The sequence below is a fragment of the Mustela nigripes genome, chromosome 10, assembly GCF_022355385.1.
Source record: "Mustela nigripes isolate SB6536 chromosome 10, MUSNIG.SB6536, whole genome shotgun sequence".
Lineage (NCBI taxonomy): Eukaryota > Metazoa > Chordata > Mammalia > Carnivora > Mustelidae > Mustela > Mustela nigripes.
In genome coordinates this window covers 12,857,613-12,880,113 of record NC_081566.1, presented here as the reverse complement: position 1 = coordinate 12,880,113, position 22,501 = coordinate 12,857,613, and the positions used below count along the sequence as shown (strand labels likewise).

The 22,501-nt window shown below is 34.9% G+C and overlaps 1 protein-coding gene across 3 annotated transcripts in view; it reads right to left on the bottom strand.

Moving 5' to 3' along the window:
• The window catches only part of PPP2R5A (protein phosphatase 2 regulatory subunit B'alpha), a 63,981-nt gene that overhangs the window by 22,073 nt on the left and 19,407 nt on the right, over nt 1–22,501 (bottom strand). For 2 of the 3 annotated variants that reach the window (XM_059412624.1, XM_059412626.1), the window contains 2 exons: nt 8,973–9,169; nt 5,950–6,051 (listed from right to left, as the gene is read on the bottom strand). In XM_059412624.1, coding sequence (XP_059268607.1) covers nt 5,950–6,051; nt 8,973–9,169 — 299 coding nt within the window. The remainder of the gene's footprint in view (nt 1–5,949; nt 6,052–8,972; nt 9,170–22,501) is intronic. The other variant, XM_059412625.1, reaches the window with a different exon arrangement.

The following is a 22,501-nucleotide window of genomic DNA, read 5'->3' as shown; positions in this document are numbered from 1 at the left end:
AAAAAAAAAAAAAAAAAAAAAAAAAAAAAACAAACCCTGTCTTTATATAAGAGACAGAAAATCAGACTGAAATCAGTAGACAACGGAATAAGATATTTACGGTACCTAAGGAAATATGAATCAACAATTTTATATCAAATCAGGTTGATCTTTAAAAATTAAAGCTACACACAAACTGCTGTTGTACATGCAAAAACTCAGGGAATAATATTTTCTTGAGTTCCTCTACTAAAGAATGTGCTCCAGGGGTACCTGGATGGCTAAGCTGGAAGAGCATGTTACTCTTGCTCTGAAGGTTTGTGAGTGTGACCCCCCACACTGGGTGTAGAGATTACTTAAATAAATAAAGACTTAAAAAAAAATAATGAACTCCAAATTACCAAAAAATGATTAGAGGAATTCTGACATAAGGATTGATGGTAAAATTAAATATATTACCTCTAGAACTAATCAAAAGCAATGGGCACAAAGGTAACAGAATAGTAGTATACAAGAATTACATGTTCTAACCATGTTAAGTATTACATAATAATACAAATATAAAGTTGAGGAAGGGAATGAAGAAGAGTGTATGGAAAGTAGAAGCTTTGAATTGCTATATAAGTATTTACTGTGAGAGTAAATGGATTATTACTTTACATTAGAGATTAGGTAAGTAGGAAGTGGAAGAAGAGACTACTTGATAATTTCAGTATTGTCCATGCTAGGGAACCAATAAATTAACAATAAGAGAAAGAACCAAGGGTATCATATATCATATAAAGGTATCAGCATAAAGGTAACAATAAAAACACACTTCAAAACAAAAAAATACACTTCTTCCCACATACCAGAAGTACTTATCTTTTAAGAAAACAGAACAGAAAACAAACAGTATAGTTTAAAAAACTGTGCTAGTTTCTGTGCATACATTATCCCATTCAATCCTTATACAATCCTGTTTTATTCCAGTTTTATAAAGGGAGATGCAGAGAAGTTAAGCAGCTTAACCAGGTCACCCAGGTAGAAAAGTATAAAAACTGGATTTAAGTAGAGGTCTATCACCAGAATAATTTCTATTTCACCATGCTTTGTAATAATTCTCTTTGTAATAATACTTGTTAGAATTTGTATATATACAATGAAAAATTGTAATGTAATGTATTACAATTATGTATTACAATGTATAGAGTGTAAATTTTTGTCACACTTAACTAAGGCATATCATTAAAAATTCACTTATGAGGGCTAAAAAAGAAAAAGTATGGCTAGCTGAATTATTTGGAAGATCTAATTTACTAGTGTTACAATGAAGCTAAAAAGGTATGAACTAAGCCTCATTAAGAACTGGTGTGTATTTACTTTAGGGCCAGACTATAACAGAGGCACTAAAGCTTTTAAAAACCAAGAGCAAGTACTCTGAAGTAATAATTGAGTTGTAAACCTAATTTGGCTCTTTATTACTTACATAATCTTGGGCAGAATTCTTAATCTCTTTTAGCTTCATATTAGCTTTTCTACAAAATATGAAAAATATTTTTAAAAATTTTTATTTAAATTCAATTTAGTTAACATACAGTGTTTTATTAGTTTCAGGGGTAGAATTTAGGATTCATCATCTGCAAATAATACCCAGTACTCATTACATCAAGTGCCTTCCTTACTGCCCTTCACCAACCCCCCTACCCTAAAATGTGAGTATTATGGTGTCACCAAAAGGATTAAATGAGATAATATATATAAAGCAGTTGTCACTATCTCTGAAACATGTAAGTGTTCAATAGTTATTGGTATTGCTATAATATAATTTGCTAATCATGATCAGCAGTCTTATAAATGAGTACCATTGGTTATGTGTAACCTTCATTAAATTCTCTAGAAAAACATACTGTGCTTGCCTGCAGATTTCAGGTCATTAACATTATTTTTTAAATATAAAATTTATTTGAAGCATTAAAGGCAAGAGTCCTTTGAACTTTTACTGTCTCCCTCAGAGCCTTGCTTAAAAATAAGTGTCATTTGGATATTCTCAGAGTATATCTTACCTAGACAACTGGAGAACAAAAATCAATGATCACAAAGACTAGATTTATAAAAACATGTGCAAAAGAAACACTATACACATGTGAGTACAATATTTTATGGCTATAATGGAATCTTTGTAACAGTTTCTAAGCAGTATAAGATGATCTACCCTGAATTCTGCCTAAAGAGTTCTAGTTACTAAAGCATAAACTAAAGTAGTGCCAGTGTGATTCTACTAGGTGAACCCTAAATAACATTATATTAAAGCCACATATTTGAGGGTAAGTTTGAATGACGCAATTAGTGCCAGACAGAAATAGGGGAGGCTTAATGGAAGAATTGGTCCTACCTATGTAGTATTTTTTTTTTTTAAGATTTTGCTTATTTATTTGACAGAGATCACAAGTAGGCAGAGAGGCAGGCAGAGAGAGAGGAAAGGAAGCAGGCTCCCCGCCAAGCAGAGAGCCCGACGAGGGGCTCGATCCCAGGACCCTGGGATCATGACCCAAGCTGAAGGCAGAAAGTTTAACTAAGTTTAAGCTTTAAAGTTAAAGCTTTAACTTTAACTTTAACCCAGGTGCCCCTGTAATAAGTTCTTATTACCAATTTTCCAATTACATCTGAAGTGTGAACTGTCACACAATGGCATTAAGTCAGAAAGACTGTCCCTCCCTCAGTCTCAACCAAATAGAAGTGCTCCAGATAACACTAATGAATGGCACAGTGAGGACTTCAGTGAACTTGCAGACCCACAAAACCAACCCAAAACACTGTAAGCTGGCATAAGAAAGAATAAGTAAATGTAAAGGTAGATCAATAGATTATCCAGGAGCGCCTGGGGGTGGGGGACTCAGTTGCTCAAGAGTCTGCTTTCAGCTCAGGTCATGATCCCAGGACCCTGGGACTGAGCCCCATGTGGGGGATGGGGGGATCCCTGCTTCTCCCTCTTCCTCTGCCCCACTCCCCCGCTTGTGCTCTCTTTTTCAAATAAATAAAAATCTGAAAAAAATTCATTAAAAAAAATACATCATGGGATGGAGCCCCACATCGGGTTCTCTAAATAAAGTCTTAAAAAAAAAAAACATCATAAGGGGGAATGCAAACTAGTGCAGGAACTGTGGAACGCAGTAGGGAGGTTCCTCAAAAAATTAAAAACAGAACCACTCTACAATCCAGTCATTACACTACTGGGTATTTACACAAAGAATACAAAAACACTAATTCAAAAAGATATATGCACCCCTATGTTTACTGCAGCATAATTTACAACAGCCAAATTATGGAAGTAGCCCAAGTGTCCACTGATAAATGAATAAGGATAAAAGAGATGTGGTATGTGCGTATATATACACACAAAGGAATATTATATATCCACCCCCCTACATACAAAATGGAATATTACTCAGCCATAAGGAAGAATGAAATCTTGCCATTTGCAACAATATGAACAAACCCATAGTTACCACAGGGCAGGTTGGGTGGGGAGGGGGGCGGTGGAATGGGTGAAAACAGATGAAGGGGACTAAGAGTATACTTATCACAGTGATCACTGAGGAATGTACAGAATTGGTAAATCACTATACTACATACCTGATACAAGCTGAAACTAATATAACACTGTATATTAACTATACTGGAGTTAAAATTGTCTAAAAATCATAAAGGAGAGATAATACACTTATAGCACTGTACTGTATTTATAAAATAAAATCTGCATTTAAGTAGACCCATACAGTTTAAACTGGTGTTATGTGTTGTGCAAGGGTCAACTATACATAAATAGACACTATAAATGTATTTTATTTATAACTCATTTATTCTACTGCTCTACAAGACAGCCACATAAAGCAATAATTACAAAATGGTACATGGTGGGCATGTACAAAGATCAACTTTGTGGGGCACCTGTATGGCTTAGTCAGTTAAGCATCTGACTCTTGGTTTCAGCTCAGGTCATGATCTTGGAGTAGTGAAACTGAGCCCTGTATCTGGATCCCTACTCAGTGGAGTCGCTTCTCCTTTCCATCTGCCCCCCACCCTCCACTGTGTCTCTATCTCTCTCTTAAATAAATAAATCTTAAAAAAAGATCTAATTTGTATGACAATAAAACCACAAATAATACTACAAAGGAGGCAATGGAGGTATATAGGATCAAAATTTTGTATATTATTGAAATTAAGTTAGTATTAACCAAACTAGATTGTTTTAAGATGCTAACTGTAATCCCTGGGTTAACTACTAAAAAAATAAAAAATAAAGTTAAGAAAAACCAAAGGTAGGGATGCCTGGGTGGCTCTGTTGGTTAAGCATCTGCCTTTTGCTCAGGTAATGATCCCAGGATCCTGGGATCTTTAAAAAAAAAAAAAAAAATTAAAATGGTTAAAATGGTACCTTAGAAAATATCTGTTTAATACAAAAAGCAGTAACAGAAAATAGAGAAATAAAAAGGCATAAAACATACAGAAAATAACAAAATGGCAGATGTAAATCCTACCTTATCTGTAATTACATTAAATGTAAATGGCATAGATTATTGAAACTGATTAAAAAAACATGATCCAACTTTTACGAGACACAATTTAGATTCAAAGAAACACATTAAAAGTAAAAAGATGAAAAATATATATTATGCAAACAGTAACCAAAAGAGAGGTGAAGTGCCTATACTAATATCAGACAAATAACCTTGAGAAACTTTCTGGAGTTACAATGATAAGGACCATCCAGATAGATAATATAACAATTATAAACATAAGCAGCTAACAACAGGGTCCCAAAATACATGAAGAAAAACCTGACAGAATTGGAAAGAAATATATAATTCAACAACAATAGCTGGAAACTTCAATCTCTTACTTTCAATAATAGACCAACAAGGAAATGGAAGACTTGAACAATGTTATGAACCAATTAGACTTGACAGTTTTCTATAGAACATTCCACCAAACAACCACAGAACACACATTCTTCTCAAGCACACATGAAACATTCTCCAGAATATACTGTCTGTGAGGCCCTAATACAATCCTCAATGAACTTAAAGGATTGAAAACATTCAAAGTATATTCTCCAACTACACTGAAATAATTATAAATCAGTAACAGAAAGAATGTGGTAGTCACAAATATGTAGAAATATTCCTAAAAAATAAAGAAGAAATCACAGGAAAATTAGAAAGTACTTCAGGTGAATGAAAACAAAAACACAACATATCAAAATTTATGGGGAACACCTTAAAACAAAAATTGGTGCATGACTGGTACGTGAATGTTATAATAGCTCTTGTTACAATAACCCAAAACATCCATCAAATGATTAATGGATAAACAAAATGTGGTATATTCAGAAAATGAAATGTAATTCATCCATTAAAAGGAATGAGGGATGGACACATGCAACAACATTGTTGAACCTTGAAAATATTATGTTAAATAAAAGAACCCAGACACAAAAGGCCACATACTATAGGATTTTACTTACATTAAATATTCATAACAGGCACATCCATAGTGAAAGAAAGTAGATTAGTAGTTGTCAAGGACTGTGGGGTTAGGGGAATGGAAAGTGACTGCTAATGTGAAGGGGGTTTCCACTTGGGGTGATGAAAAAATTCTAGAACTAGAAATGGTGATGGTTGCACAGCATTGTGAATGTACTTAATGCCACTGAACAGTACACTTTAAAATGGTTTAAATGGTAAAAGTATACTTTATCACAATAAAAAAAGTAAAAGCATTTTGGGGAAAAAAATGGTAAGAACACATACTAAAAGTCAAGTATTTCACCAGCAAAAGAAAAGAGCTGTTTGGTGGTGCAAGCAAATTTCCAACTATTCTTATGAAGTGCATCTATGGTTAGTGAAAGAACTGCTAACAGTCAATTAACCATGATTTCAGCAGAATATCATAAATGCAAAAATTGTCAATATATAATAAGTTTCATACTTGTATGTGAGGCCAAGAGGCCTCAAGTGTGGGTTCATCCTCTTCTGGATCAAAATCTGGATTATCACTTGGAGGAAGAGTACGAAAGATGTTAGCACTGATCTGTGAAGAAAAAGAAATTCAGCTTTATATTCTTCATTGTACAATTAAACAATGTAAATGAAATATTTTAAAGATAACTTTAAGAGTTGTGACTATAAGCCTAGTTCAAAACCTAGAAACCTCATCAAGACATGAAGAAGGTAGGCATTTCTTTTTTCTCTATCCCACAACGAGGACACTTCTTCAGATGTCAACCTACTAAAGATTTAAAGATTTCCTCTGGATTCCTCCTTCCTTAAATTACAAGTTGTTCTTTCCAAGTTTTGCTTAACAGGAAAAAAAAAAAAAAAAAAAAAAAAGAGGAAGGGAGAGGATTATGGAGGAAAAAATCATAAAATTCCTAACTCTACCTTTCTCTAACCTTGGTCCTTTTCAGTTTTCTGCAATTCCCTCCATATTCTAATCCAGCCATTTACTTACCTTATAATCTAAAAGTCTGATAAAAGATCTCTATTCCTATACATACACACCACACTAAGGAGAGGGATGGGAGGGCAGATTACTTTCACTGCTATTACAGACATAGTTCATAATACCCCACTGGGGATTTAATTTAACATAGTTCATCTACTCTTTTTTCTTTTTTCTTTTTTTTTTTAAGGCTTATCCTTCTGAAGTCAGGATGTGAGATTCTTCATTTCAGATTCAATGAAATACAATATTTACAATTTCATCATTCACACTGTCTCAGCACCAACATAAACTTCACATCTTTTTTCACCAGCAAAGGTTAGACTGTGGTGCCAACTCAAAATTCTTTGAAGAATGATGAACAGACTGAAAGACCACTTGGTTTAGTAAACATTTAAGGCCATACTATTAAGGAGTTGGTCACCTGAAATAAACGGTTTAGGGAATAAAGGATGAGAAAAGAGCTGTTTGGTGGTGCAAGCAAATTTCCAACTATTCTTATGAAGTGCATCTATGGTTAGTGAAAGAACTGCTAACAGTCAATTAGTACAACCATAAGACTTAGAAAGTAATAACCTAGAATTTGATCTCCTAGAACTCAACATGAAGGCAGAACCAAGAGATTGATGGATAGGAATTTCACAAAGATGGCAGAGAGTCATAGATAAAACTTGAAAAGGAGAAATATCCCATAAAAGGGCATAATTTGCCTTTGAGAGCATATTTATTATTGGTAGAATAAAATAAAGGTTAAATAAAAAATAACCTTTTAGCCACCAACAAAAGTAACTGTATGTAACAAATATACCTAAGAGCTTTACAGGGCCAACAGGGTGAGTTGACTTCACACTTATCTAGAAATTAAGTACCCAGAAGTTAATAAATAAATAAAACATATACATCTTTTTTCTTGGGGATAGAAATTAAATCCCAAAATTTATTATTACATAGTAAATTACAGAATAACTTGAGTCAAATATTTGAGCATTTTCAATATGCAAATATTTAAGTCATTTTAATATCCAAGTCAATAACTTCAAGTAATCTCTACACCAAACATGGGGCTTGAACTCACAACTCCAGAATCAAGAGTTGCATGCACTACCAACTGAGCCAGCCAGGCGCCCCTTCATGTCAGTACTTTTCCAGAGATAAAAGTAAAAGTACCTTTTTCCTATATTTTCAAAATTCATGAACATAAACCATTTGAAATCCGTAAAATGGAAATAGTTTTCCCCTGAACATATTTTAATGATAAACACAAAACAAAAACCAAGTTTATCAGTATTCAATATTTCCATTTTCAAACTGTCACTTTTCACTGTCTGTGAGAGTTTCAGAAGCCAATTTTATTTTGATTAATGTTCTCTGTACAGCTGATCTTTTAAAAATTCTTTAAGGCTTTTATTTTCAATTTTAAAAAACCCAGTATTTTCTAGTTCAGGAAGATGAAAGAAAACTCAACTAGTATAATAGGGCCAAATTTAACTACATTTTGTTCTTCCCCCAGAACATATATTAGTCAAGGGGAAGGAAATGAAGACAAGTACAAATTATACTTGCTATAACCTTCTATACTCGGGTAACAGTTAAGCTTCAATTATGTACTCAGTGACTCTCTAATTACTCCAGCTAAATTTTTTGTATTTTGTTACTATGCACCAAAATACAAACATCACATCCTAAACAAATTTCTACCATTTGATGGAGAATAAGGTTGAATTATTAATAAATAATATCCTAAACAACCTTACTTTAATGAAGTTAGCAGTAATTTATTTTTCAGAGATTTCATACTTATTTATGTTATTTAACTTTTTAAAGGTCCTGAGTTTTTATTGAAATTCAAGTGTTACAGACATTATAAGTATATTAAAATATTCTAAATATAATTTTTTAGATCTGACTCCTTTACCCAACATCTGGAATGTAGAGAATTCCATAGTTTTTCATTGTTCTTCTCTTTCCACTTTAGACATTCTCCTTTAGTGACAATTCAGCCCTATATATTAATTATCTATCAGTCTGTGTAATCTTAAGCCTACATCTTTCTCCTAAGCCCTGGATCTGCACTATACAATACGGCAGCCACCAGCCACTGTGGCTACTGAATTTTCAAACTATTATAAGCAATGATAGCATCTTTGGAATGAATGGATAATCTTTCAAATGGACTATTTTTAAAACATTTTGAGTACCCTGATTATTGCACATTTATTAAAAATCAGTCTCAGGGGGCACCTGGGTGGCTCAGTGGGTTAAAGCCTCTGCCTTCGGCTCAGGTTATGATCCCAGAGTCCTGGGATCGAGCCCCATATCGGGCTCTCTGCTCCGCGGAGAGCCTGCTTCCTCCTCTCTCTCTCTTTGCCTGCCTCTCTGCCTACTTGTGATCTGTCAAATAAATAAATTAAAAAAAAATAAAAATAAAAATAAAAAAAAATAAAATAAAAATCAGTCTCAGTAATTCATAATTACACCTTAGATCTTACTTGAATTTATATAAATCTTACCATTTTTACTATATCAGAATATGCTGATTCAACAATTACACCTCGATTAGTTGAAACATACTCAACCAGCTCATTCAATGTTGCTCTTTTAATTTCTTTGCTCTTCAAGTCTGAAACAGAGTCCATGAAATCAAACAGTACACAACACTGCTGCAACTTCTGACAGAAAAGCTCTTGTTGTTCATTGGAAGTAGCATCTATAAATAAAAATAAAGAAAAACTTAGAAATAACCTACTCAGAAACTACCTTTAATATGTTTATTAATTTATTAGAAGCTGTTCATACACATAAAGCTTCTCTCAAAAATCTAGTGGGGAAAATAAAAATCTACTGAAAAATTCATCCATCTAATCTCATCATTCATGCCAGAAACCAGAAAACATAATGGACTTTTACTCCTTTCTCACTACCCATAATCAACAATTAAATGTTACTGATTCTGTTTAACATATCTCACTCTATCCTTTTCTTGTCATTCCCACTGCCATTTTAATGCCCTTCATCATCATCTAGCATACAAAAGTGATACCCTAACTGCTCCTCTTGCCTGTTTCCATAACTACTACAACTCCTGATTTATCTTCTAAACAATCTTAAAAGCTAAAATCTTGCTAAAAGGAGAAATCAATCTGGTCCCACTCAATAATGATCCTCCAAAAATTACAAATTGAAGCTCAAACTCCTCAGGATTGTATACAAAATTCAGCTATCTACTGTCAACAATCATTTCTTAACACTTTCCAGCATGTACCCTCACTTTGGTTAAACCATATTCCCTGCAACTTGTGAATATTTTACAGTTTCTTCTGCCTGGAATGCCCTTTCCCCCACATTCCTACCCTGGGAACTCTACCCATTTATTACATTTCAGCAGAAACATATTCCCCTCAGAAACTCTGTCTAAGATGCTAATTGGTTAATCCACTTTTATCTAAGTGTATCTTAGGTGTGTATCTCTACTATAACATTTATTGTGCTACATTATGTGGCAATTATTGTTTTACAAGTATAACACTCCTAAACTATGAGGCCTCTACAGATAAGAAACAAGTGTGATCTTTATATCTATCTCTGGGTCTCTCTCTCCCTCCCCACCACCTCACATCTAGTACAGTGCCTGGCACATAATAGACATTCAGTAAATGTTTATTGTTTTACCCTCTACTTATTACAAAAATATGGGCACACTATATTGATTTGATTCTAACAAATGTATTAAATCCTTTTGTTTCCAACATCTGAAAAATAACAACTTCAATTTTGAACTTTCACGTCTGTAAACAAGGACCTTCAATTAGCTCAATTCTTTCAATTTATTGACAACTGAAATTAAATTTTTAAAAGTCCTGTAGATATCTACTACACTGATACTTAGTTTGAAGAAGCATAAGATGAATACCTCTGCTTTTTGTAAGCTTCCCAATTATGCTAAACTTATTAGATTGGGTATGTGTTATAACTAGAGAAGGGATGATTATTTTATTTGAGCTATAAGAATCCTTCTCAACTCATTCTGTACAGAAAATCCCCACAAGTTTTCTGTTAGTAATACCTTTTTCTGTTTATAAAGATATCTATATCCTCATTATTTAATCTTGTATCTTTATTATAACATATATTAGATTTTCATACATAATCAGATTCCATTATAGTGATGGAGAATATAGAGGAAATAAGTGCCATACCTTTACAAACTAACTCAGTTCCAACAGTTTAAAAACATTTTTAAGCTATTTTTTCTTTATGCTAAAAGCAATACAAACTCATACAAGAGTGTGTTTTAGACCTAATTCTCTTCTTCCTCCTGCTACCCACTCAGCATGAAATCACTGCTTTTCTTGTTCTCCAAAGGCCATGCATTTGCTCTAACTCTTTTCCCTACCTGAAATACCTTACCAGATTTCCTCCCCTGTTTCCAAATCCTACTAACCCTCTAAGGATAAGAAATCTCACATTCTCCACAAAATTTCCCTTAAGTAAGTCAGGATACAGTCAGGATACAGTCAGTCAGGATACAGTAAGTAAGGATACAGTGATCCCTCCCTTCTCTGAACATCTACAGACAGTACTCACAGTCTCAAACATACTGCTGAGTATGCATTATCTTCAAGCTTGTATTTAACAAATACTTCTTTTTTTACCAAAAGATTTCAGGTTCCTCAAAGGCAAGGATCATTCACTGAACAAGGCTCCTTTTTATTTCTTTTACATCTAGTGTAAGGTATATAAAGAGTCAACAAATATACATTTGATGCTTGGAAAAAAACTCTTAAATTTGAGAAATAAAGATTATGCACTAAAAAACAGGCTATAGAATAAGTTCAACTTATCGAAAGTGGCAGGGATAGTAAATTATTACATCATATCCATGCTTAAGAATGTATAACAATGACCATTTTTATCAATGACAATTTTTAAAACCATTTTTATTGATGGTAGATTTAAATGGATTAATGAGATAATGATCATGAAACTGAGTGCATATAATTCAAAACAGAATACAAATGGAAGGCATTCTTCTTTTATAGCACAGGCCAGAAGCCTCTAATATGTCAGAAGACATAAAATGATTTCTAGGATTGGTAAATGGAAGATTCAGGAATATGTTCCACACAAAGAAAAAAAAGTTTCATTTTCTGGGCACCTAACTCTGAGTGTCTTCTCTAGAAAGAAATTCATGTTTTTCATAGCTTCTCTATTAAGTAATTCATTTCTGAACCTAAAGATTTAATTTTTCTCCTCCAGAACTTTATTTTAGCATTACCTAATGCTCAGATGGGACAGGACACCCCTATCTTCCCAAACATTAAAAATATTTAGAAATCTGTTAACATTGCAACTCCTTTGTCTCTGAGTGAAAACAGACCTTTCTTTTCTTTTCTTTCTCTTTTTTTTAAATTTTATTTATTTGAGAGAGAGAGAGAGAGGTAGCAAGAGCGGGGAGGAGAGGGAGAAGCAGGCTCCCAGCTCAGTAGGGAGCATGACTCTGGACTCAATCCCAGGATCCTGGGACCAGGATCTGAACTGAAGGCAGACACTTAACCAACTGAGGCACCCAGGTGCCCCTATAATAGACATTTCCAATCCTCAATTATTTTTAGGTATTAAAGAATAGAAAAATCTTTTTCCACCTAACCCTTCCTATAAATATACATTCTTACTAAGCAGTTTGTTGTGCTACATAATAAAATATAAAACCACTGCTAACATTAGTGTGTCCTTCATGCCAAACATGCCAAACACAAAAATAAGTATTTCGTATGTGCTAATTTAACTTTCAAAACAATCCTTAGTTCTGAAAGCTAGAGATAATTTCCTGTCTTCAAGAGATTAGAAACTACTAGGTTCATGACATCCAACATTTTTATATAGGTCAAAAACATTTCTATAATGGTTATCCTAGGAAGAAAAGACAATTATGGTTTTCATCAAGAAGTTATGAAGTATTTTGCACTTGTAGATGTTATTATGTCCCAATTCTTAGGTACCTTTCTGAAACACAATTTATTCTGAATTTTCTCTTAAGAAAAAAAAAAAGGCAAAAAATACATTTCAATAGTTTGAAAAAAGATCAGACAATATTCTGGCTATATTTCATAAATATGAATAACAACTTGTGAGAAAAAGAAGGTATAATAATTCTCTTTGTTAAATATAGAAAGGGCTGAGAAAATCTACATTGGCCACTTCATACTTCACCATTATTAGAATACTTGCTAATGAAGTCTGTTAATCTCAATGATATTTCAGTTTGGCCATGTCTAATATTTAGGCAGTAATGTCACATATTGTTCTGACTTGGTCGTTTTTAGTGGGCTAATGTTAATTATCCATTTGCCATTTTCTTTTTTTTCTTTCTTTTTTTTTTTTAAGATTTTATTTATTTATTTAACAGAGAGAGATCACAAGCAGGCAGTGAAGCAGGTTCCCTCCTAAGCAGAGAGCCTGATGCGGGGCTTGATCCCAGGACCCTAAGATCATGACCTGAACCAAAGGCAGAGGCTTAACCGACTGAGCCACCCAGGTGTCCCCCATTTGCCATTTTCAATGTGGATACTGTCCGTTCCAGTTTCTATGGTGAAAGCTTCTTTGCCAGGGATTCTCTATCTGAAATATCCACTGGTGTTTTCTACCAGAAGTTCACTTAGTGGTTTAAAAATAAAATCACCCATGGAAACATGTAAGTTCACAAGAAAAAATAAGAACACCTAGAAATCTTGCCATTTGCGACAACGTGGATGGAACTAGAGCGTATCATGCTTAGCGAAATAAGTCAAGCAGAGAAAGACAACTATCATATGATCTCCCTGATGAGGAAGTGGTGATGCAACATGGGGGCTTAAGTGGGTAGGAGAAGAATAAATGAAACAAGATGGGATTGGGAGGGAGACAAACCATAAGTGACTCTTAATCTCACAAAACAAACTTAGGGTTGCTGGGGGGAGGGGGTTTGGGAGAAGGGGCTGGGATTATGGACATTGGGGAGGGTATGTGCTTTGGTGAGTGCTGTGAAGTGTGTAAACCTGGTGATTCACAGACCTGTACCCCGGGGGATAAAAATATATGTTTATAAAAAATAAAAAATTAATTAAAATTAAAAAAAAAAAAAAAAAGAACACCTATAGTACCTCATCATACAGCAAGTGGAATGGTGGATACACACAGTATAATTGTTTTGCATCATCCCCTGAGTATAACACAGTATTTGCTTAGTCACCTTAAAATTAATTACCAGAAGAGACCCCAAATTTTTGCTGGAGCAGTTTAAATCAGGTCTTCTTGAAATGATGACATGTATCTAAATCAAATGGATTGTTAATTTCTTCTAAAATGTATAAATAAATCAGGAACAAATAAAGGATGAGTATTTAAAATCCTAGTGACTGCCATTTAAATGAAGAGAAAAACCCAGTCCTGTCATAAACCTAGAAGTATATTTTGACCTCCCTAAGTATTTACTTGAGAGTAATTTAGACCGGCAATTTTTACCAGTAATTATTATCACAGTGTATCATATTCAACAATTTTAAACGCCTTAAGTCTTTAAAATTCCTCAAGGAAATTTGATTACAACTTAAAAATATGATCTGAAATACCAATTTACATTATCTCTTCAACAACATCAGAGCTAAGAATTTATTAAAGTGCTCTTCTAGAAAACATTACTAAATCCCCAACATGGGAACAATGGAAAATACAAGAAAAACTGCACAAAGAATTATCTAAAAAACAGATGTGCAGCCTTGCTTTGCAAAATATATGATTGGTTTAAACTTGAAGGTGAGTTTTTCAAATGTATCTTAACTGTCTTCTATTTTTTCAAGACTAAAATTTGATACCACTAAAAAATTCTCACTACTGTAGAAATCCCTGCATTGTCTTAGGCAGGAGAACCAAGACAATGCTAGGAAAGTGAGACATTTCATCTTTGAAGATTAACACAACCTTTTAAACTCACAAAAGCCCTGGGGCGCCTGGGTGGTGCAGCTGGTTGAGCACCCAAGTCTTGGTTTCAGCTCAGGTCATGATCTCAGAGTTGTCAGACCCTGTGTGGGGAGTTGACTTGAGATGCATTCCCTCCTTCTGCCCCTCCAGCCTGTACATGCTCCCTCACTCTTGCTCTCTAAAATAAACAAATCTTAAAACAAACAAAACCCCCCAGAAACCTCACAAAAGTCCTATTAGGTTTCCCTACTTATCTCCAATTTGTTTTTCATTACGCAGTGTGAACATGTATCTGGCTCACATTTTAAGGAACTGCTCTATAGAACTGTTTCTCAAGGTGGGAATTGCAATCCACTGGTGGGTAGTAAGTCATTTTAGTGGGTCATGACCAGAATTTTAAAATATATATAAAATATCAACATGTTGCGGGGCTCCTGGGTGGCTCAGTTGGTTAAATATTTGACTCTTAGTTTTGGCTCAGATCAGGATCTCATGGGTCCCTGAGATCAAGCACCCCACCCCCACCCCCAGGCTCCTGTGCAGGGGGAATATGCTTGAAGGTTCTCTCTCACTGCCTCTCCCTCCACTCCCACATATGTACTCTTCTCTCTCTCTCTCAAATAAATCTTTAACACAATTAATGTGTTGCATCTATATGAGTACAATGTGTTTATGAAATGCATTTATTATAGTTTGCAGTCAAAAAGTCTGACAGCCACTGCTTTACAATAAGTACCATTAGAGCCCACACCATGTATGTCCAATATCACAATACAAATCTGTAACAAAAATGGGATTCAAATCACTTAGAATGCAAGAACAAGTATAAGACTATAGTCTTTGAAATATCAACTGTTCCTCTAATAGCTGTATTCTAAATCCTTACCCACTTAGAGAGTCACAATGCTTATTAGAAATGACAAATTTATCTCTTCCCCTTCACTCTAAATAAGACTAAACAGAAAGAATATAGGTGTGTGTGTATGTGTCACACTAAAATAACAAAGAGAATGGTCACTAATATTAATAGAAAGTAAAGGATCACAGGCATTAAAGGAAGACCTTGAAACATGAAAGAAAGCTAAATAAACAGGAAAAAAAAAAAGACCCAAAAGGGTTAATTTAGCATATCACTTCGAAATTTCAGATGCCCAGGAATAAAGACTAAAAGCTTTCAGATTAAAAAAAAAAATAAACCTCACAAAAGAACCAGAGGCAGATATCCATTAGATTTCTTATCAGCAAGAGTGATGCCAGAAGATAATGGGGCTATACATTTGAATTTGAATGCCAGTCTAGAATTTTGTAACTAGCCAACTATCAAATAAAATGTAATGATTCAAAAAGGGCATTTTCAGACATGCAAATACTTGGAAAAATTAGCACCCTCACAACCTTTCTTCAGAAATTACCTGAGGACATCATGCAGCAATAAAGGAAAAAGAGAAAGAAACAAGATCCAGAAATAGGGAAATCAATCGGGAAAAGCAGTAAAGTCCTACAGAGCAACTGAGCTATTTAGAACAGGAGGAAAGAAGCTCCATGGCTTCTGATGCCAACAGGAGGACCAATCAATAGGATATCTTATTATATGGAAGAAAACCTTGAGAGTACGTCAAAAGCACAAGAAAAAGAAACACAATTAGAAATTCCAGAAAATACTAAAAAGACTATATAAGGAAATGTAAATACATTATGTGGTTGTGAAGCCTAAACAGTCACACAACATAAGCCATGCTCACTGACTTCTGACTTCTACCATCACAATTTATAGAAAACTTAATTGTGGTGTAGAAAATGCTACCAACTTTAAAAATGTAATGTAAAGATAACGAAAGTTGAAGGTGAAAAGAGGAGAGAAACTGAGAGGCACCACCCTTCCAAGTTCATTTCCCATTACTCCCCCTTTTATATCCCATGTTCCATTTATGCTAACATTTGGAAATTTCCTGTTTTATATGCACAGCTTGGAATGCACTCTCTCATTATTTTTTAACCTCTTCAGAAGCAAACACAAGACAGCACCCACCTAAACACTAACCAATGAGAAAAAAACTTTAGCCAAGAGATTTCAAGTCTACCAGAATCATTGATGGTCTGTAAACATGACTATATCCCCTATGAGAGAAATAGGATATATTAGCCTAATACCATTATTTGTAAAACTTCCTTGGTTCTAATTTCATACTTAGCAAGTGTACTAGTTTTAAATTTTGTCCACAATTATCTGACACTCTTCCCTTCAAAACGTTTAATTTAATCTTTTATGAATGTGGGCTGGACTTGGTGACTTGCCTCTAGGGAACAAACTCAGTGAAGCTATCCAACTTTCAACTCTAGGTCATAAAAGTGAGGCTATGTGACTTTCAAGATTGGTTCTTCCTCAAAAGAACCAGGGTCACATGAGGCCTTAAGGTTCATAGGATAAACTTTCAGAAAATACTTACATAGTTGAGTATATAGTCTGGTTGATTATACTAATTCACCTGATATTAGCAAATTTTGTGAAAAATTTTTTGAAGATTTAGAATCTTTATGAAAATGTGGTAAGGAAGTTTTACATTATACTCTTTGGTGTCAGTTTATGAAACTTATTTAGGAAGACTGTACCACTAAATAATGTCTGAGTCCATTCCTCTGTCTTATACGCTCTAATACATGGTTTCTTTTTATCATACACAGTACAAGTATAAATTAACCAAGTTTATGACATAGTAATAAATGCCAGTTTATTAATTTAGGATGAAAAATCATTCCTCAGTCTACTTTATTAGAATATTCCAGTTATGTATTCCTTAGGCAGGCCTAAAGAAGCAGCCAAATCATAATCAGAATGATATTTGGTGTTTTAATTTTCTAATGCTTAATAACACATTCTCCCAAATTTAGTGGCTTAAAACAATAGTTATTATCACAGTTTCTTTGGGTCGGAAATTCAGAGAACACACAGAAAGAACAACTTATCTCTGCTCCATGATGTCTTAAAGCCTCAGCTAGAGGCTTTAAGAAAAGCTAAGAGGTGGAATCCTGTGAAGGCTAAATTATTCATGTCTGATAGTTAATTCAGACTTTTGACTGAAAGTCCAACTGGGGCTAGTGCTAGAAGCCCCACATGTGGCCTCTCCATGTGCCCTGAGCTTTCTCAAATATGGTGACTGAGTTCCAGGCTAAGTAATTTGAGAGGTCTAACAAAAAGACAAGAAAGACTCTTATGAAAAAAGTTACAAAACTTTTATGAAATATATAAAAGATATAAATAACAGAGATATACCATTATTCATGAAAGAGAAGACTCAGTGTCTTCTCCAATGAATATATAGGGAATGAAATTTGGATTGCAACATGATGCAATTAATCAAGAGGGTGTTTTGTTGGAAGTTGAAGAGTTGCTCTTAAAATTCTTCAGGAAAGATGAAAAGTCAAGATGATTTTTAAGATGAAGAAGAAAAGACTAATCTTACTATATATACTAATTAAAACTACATGCTTTGGGACAGGGATAGTCAAAAATACCATTGGAAAAGAAAAAATAAGGTAACTTGCGACATCCTGGTGTGCATATACAGAAGGTTAATACATATTAGAGTTGCGTTTTTAAAAATGTCAGTAGTGAATTTTCATTCAAAAAATTATGCTAGGACCACTGATAATTCATAAGGAAAAAAAATTAGATCCCTCCCTCACACCATTCATAAAAATTAATTCCAACCAGAGAACTAAAAGACCAAATGTGAATAGGAAAACTATAAAATATTTCATTTTATAATCAACTCTGGACTGGCATCCAGAATGCACAAAAGAACATCTATAAATCAGTAAGAAAAAGACAAGTCTATAGAAAAGGAAACATGAAACATAAATGACCAATAAATATGAAAATACATTCAACCACACTGGAAAGCAGAAAAATATAAGTATGTAAAAACCATATATATGAATTTATGTATGAAATGCCATACTATCACATTATACCTATTGCAGAAGAATGACAGAAAGTGTGGGGAACATTTATGCTTCCAGCAGACAAGTATTCCCCCTGTAAACTATTAAAAACTGGACAAAATATGTGAAATAACTGCTCTCAGATGCTTGAAAACAGGCAATATGGGACTATGATCCCTGAGAGAAGGAAAACAGAGAAGGCCTGCAGTCATACCAACTCTCTGTTAGCACTTTCCAAACTGTACCATAAGGAGAAGCCTCATAATGCAACAGCCTTAGCCAGAAGTGGAGATCAGGGTTAATGAGGTGGCTGTAATTTAAACATTAAAGTACTAAAGAGAAAGGAATTAATAGAGAAGGAATTTCTATTTTTCTATTTAAGTTAAGTGATGATAAAACTGCTTATACAGCAAGTCTTTTAAAAAATTTTTTTTGAGAGTGAGTGAGGACACACGCACATGCATTGATGGGGGGAGGGACAGAGACAGAAAAATCCCAAGTAGACTTCATGCTGTCTGTGAGTCTGGGGCTCGATCTCAGAACCCCAAGATCATGACCTGAACCAAAACAAAGAGTCAGAAGCTTAACTGACTGAGCCATCCAGCACCCAGAAAGTCTATTTATTTATTTATTTATTTGACAGAGAGAGAGATCACAGCAGACAGAGAGAGAGAGAGAGGGAAGCAGGCTCCCCACCAAGCAGAGAGCCGGATGCGGGACTCGATCCCAGGACCCTGAGATCATGACCTGAGCCGAAGGTAGCGGCTTAACCCACTGAGCCACCCAGGTGCCCCGAGAGTCATTTTTTAATATAAAATCAACCTTGGATTCTGGCATGAATCCTTTGTAATCATGATGTATTATCCTATTTATATGTGGCTAAATTCAATTTATCAGTATTCTGTATAACATTTTTATATCTAAGGGATATTGGTTTTTAACTTCATTTTCTTAAAATGTCCTTGATAGGGTTTTTAATAATTTAATTAAATAGGTATAGGAATTGCCCAGATTTTTGTTCTTTTTGTGTCAGTTTCAGAAAGCTATTTATTTCAAGGGATTTTCCTAATTCCTTTTTCAAATTTATTGGCATGATTATATACTTGAAAGCTATAAATACCTAGGTAAGAGTAAGGTACTAATTATTACTACAAAACAAGCTAAAATTTTAACCACAGGAAGTACAACTTCTAGCAAGACAAGGTAAAAAGCTCCACCAGAACTGCTGCCCAGGGAAACAGATGAAAATTATTATTATTATTAAGATTTTATTTATTTATTTGACAGAGATCACAAGTAGGCAGAGAGGCAGGCAGAGAGAGGAAGGGAAGAGGGCTCCCTGCGGAGCAGAGAGCCCGATGCGGGGCTCGATCCCAGGACCCTGAGACCATGACCTGAGCGGAAGGCAGAGGCTTTAACCCACTGAGCCACCCAGGCACCCCAGATGAAAATTATTTTTAACACAAACTTTGAAAGCCTCTGGAAATGGTCCTAAGACAAACAGCAAATGAGGAAACATCTAAGAATACTTATGAAAATTTGTTAAGAATAATAAGAATGTGTGTTTTTGAACAAAGCTACCTGCCTCTCTCCTCCCAGCTTAGCTAAACAGAAACTCCACTCCACTAGCCAAGAACACAAGGATCCCTCTTACCATTAGCTCCCTGTCAGATAGCTTTCTTCAAGTAAGGAACATCATTTTGGCATTCTCACCCTGCCCACAGCGATCTACTTCTGAGACTAAGCTCTGGGTCAGTGGAGTTAAGAGGACTCCCTTCTTTTGCCCAGTTCATGGGACAGAGGCTCTACTTGGTACAGCACCACTGAGAATACTGGGGCTGCCATTACCTTAGTCCTGATCTATAAAGGTGGTGGTTCCATGATGGAAGAGGTAAACCAAAAGATCCAAAAAGATCTCAAGCTGTCGCTGCCTTTCCATCTCCTGCTCAGCTCCTGGAGCAGGGTGTCACCCAGGGAGAAACATGCCATTATCCCTATCATCACCCAACTCTGGAGCACTAACTCAGAAATTTTGCCTGGGGAAGCAAGCCATAAAACAGCTATTAAGTCTCTTCCCAAAGGAACTGACTTTTCTTTTTTAACAGAGCACAGAGAAGTTCAAAGATTAGGGTGCTCTCAAAAAAAAGTGGGAGTTGTGGTGAAAGGCAATCGGAAAATGTGTAGATTCAATGAGGAAACAGGTTTTAACCAGCTAATTTGCAGGAGACTACCAGGAAAAGAAACAGCTTAGAGAAGCCCTCCTGGTGTCAGAACAAATATCAAACACTGACCTCAGGAATTATTCCTTCAAAGGAGCCTGAATTTGACTGGATTAGTCAGAAAAAATCAGAACAACAATTTATGCCCCAGAGCATTGTTGAAAACAATTAAACAAGGTGGAAGTCACTGGAATTTAAAGTTGGGGGTGTAGTTAGGAAAACATAAAGAGAGCCCTGTCCAAAGCATCTGTCATTTCAGAGTGCCTACTGGCATGCCTAAAGCTGCACCTCTCTGAAGAACAACATTAAACCAATCACTAAACAAACAAATAACACCACCTCTGAGGGGTAGGACCAGTACCCAGTATTGTGTTGCTATAATACATTAAAATACATTATCTAAGGGTGCCTGGGTGGCTCAGTGGGTTAAGCCTCTGCCTTTGGCTCAGGTCATGATCTCAGGGTCCTGGGATGGAGTCCCACATTGGGCTCTCTGCTCGGCAGGGAGCCTGCTTCCTTCTCTCTCTCTCTCTCTCTCTGCCTGCCTCTCTGCCTACTTGTGATCTCTGTCAAATAAATAAATAAAATCTTAAAAAAAATAAAATAAAATACATTATCTAAAATGTTCGGTTTACAACAAAAAAGATTATAAGATACACAAAGAAACAGGAAACTAGGGGAGTTAGAGAAGAGAAGGGAGCTGGGGTAAATTGGAAGGGGAGGTGAATCAAGAGAGACTATGGACTCTGAAAAACAATCTGAGGGGTTTGAAGTGGCGGGGGGTGGGAGGTTGGAGTACCAAGTGGTGGGTATTATAGAGGGCACGGATTGCATGGAGCACTGGGTGTGGTGAAAAAATAATGAATACTGTTTTTCTGAAAATAAATAAATTAAAAAAAAGAAAGAAAGAAACAGGAAACTATGTCCCATATACAAAGGAAAAAAAAAAAAGGAGGCAACAGAAACTGCCTGTGAGAGCAACTAATAGAAAATGACTTCAAAGTGGCCATTATATATATTCAAAGAACTAAAGGTAACCATAACTAATGAAGTAAAGAAGACGTGATAATGTCACATCAAATAGAGGATATAGATAAAGAGACTGAATTAACAACAACAAACCAGAGAGAAAGATGAAAATTCTGCATTAAAAAGTACAATAACAAAATGAGAAACTCTCTAGGACTCAACAGTAGATGTGAAATGTCAGAAGAAAAAATTAGGGAAGTTTGAAGATAAACTAAAAGAGATTATGAAATCTGATTAGAGTAAAAAAGGTGAAGAAAAATGAACAGTACTTCAGAGATTTGTGCGATACCATATAGCATACCACATGCACATAAGAGCAGTACAAAAGGAGAAGGAGAAAAAAAGAGAAGACTGAAAACTTCCCAAATTTACTGAGTAACACTAATCTACATACCCAGAAAGCTCAACAAACTCTAACAAAGAAAAATTCAAGGAGATTCCCAGCTACACCATAATAAAAGGGCTGAAAGTCAAAAGACAAGGAGAAAATCTTGAAAGCAGGAAAAGAAAAACAACTAATTACTCACAAGAGCTAAGATTAACAGCTGACTTCTCTGCAGAAATAGCAGAAGCTAGGAAACAAACTAACATACTCAAACTGCTCAAAACAAACCAAAAACCCCCCTAAATGAAACAAAAAAACTTGTCACCAAAAATCCTATATCCATCAAAGCTATCATTCAAAAATTAAGGTGAAATAAAGACATTCCCAATAAACAAAAACTGAGAGGCTAGTGTTACCTTACAAGAAACACTAAAAGAATTCCATCAGGCTGAAAGCAAGTGACCACCAAAAGTAATTCAAATCCATACACAAAAAACAGCTCCACTAAAGTTAATTATGTAATTATAAAAGGCAGTATTAATGCATTTATTTTCTTTTTTCTCTTAAA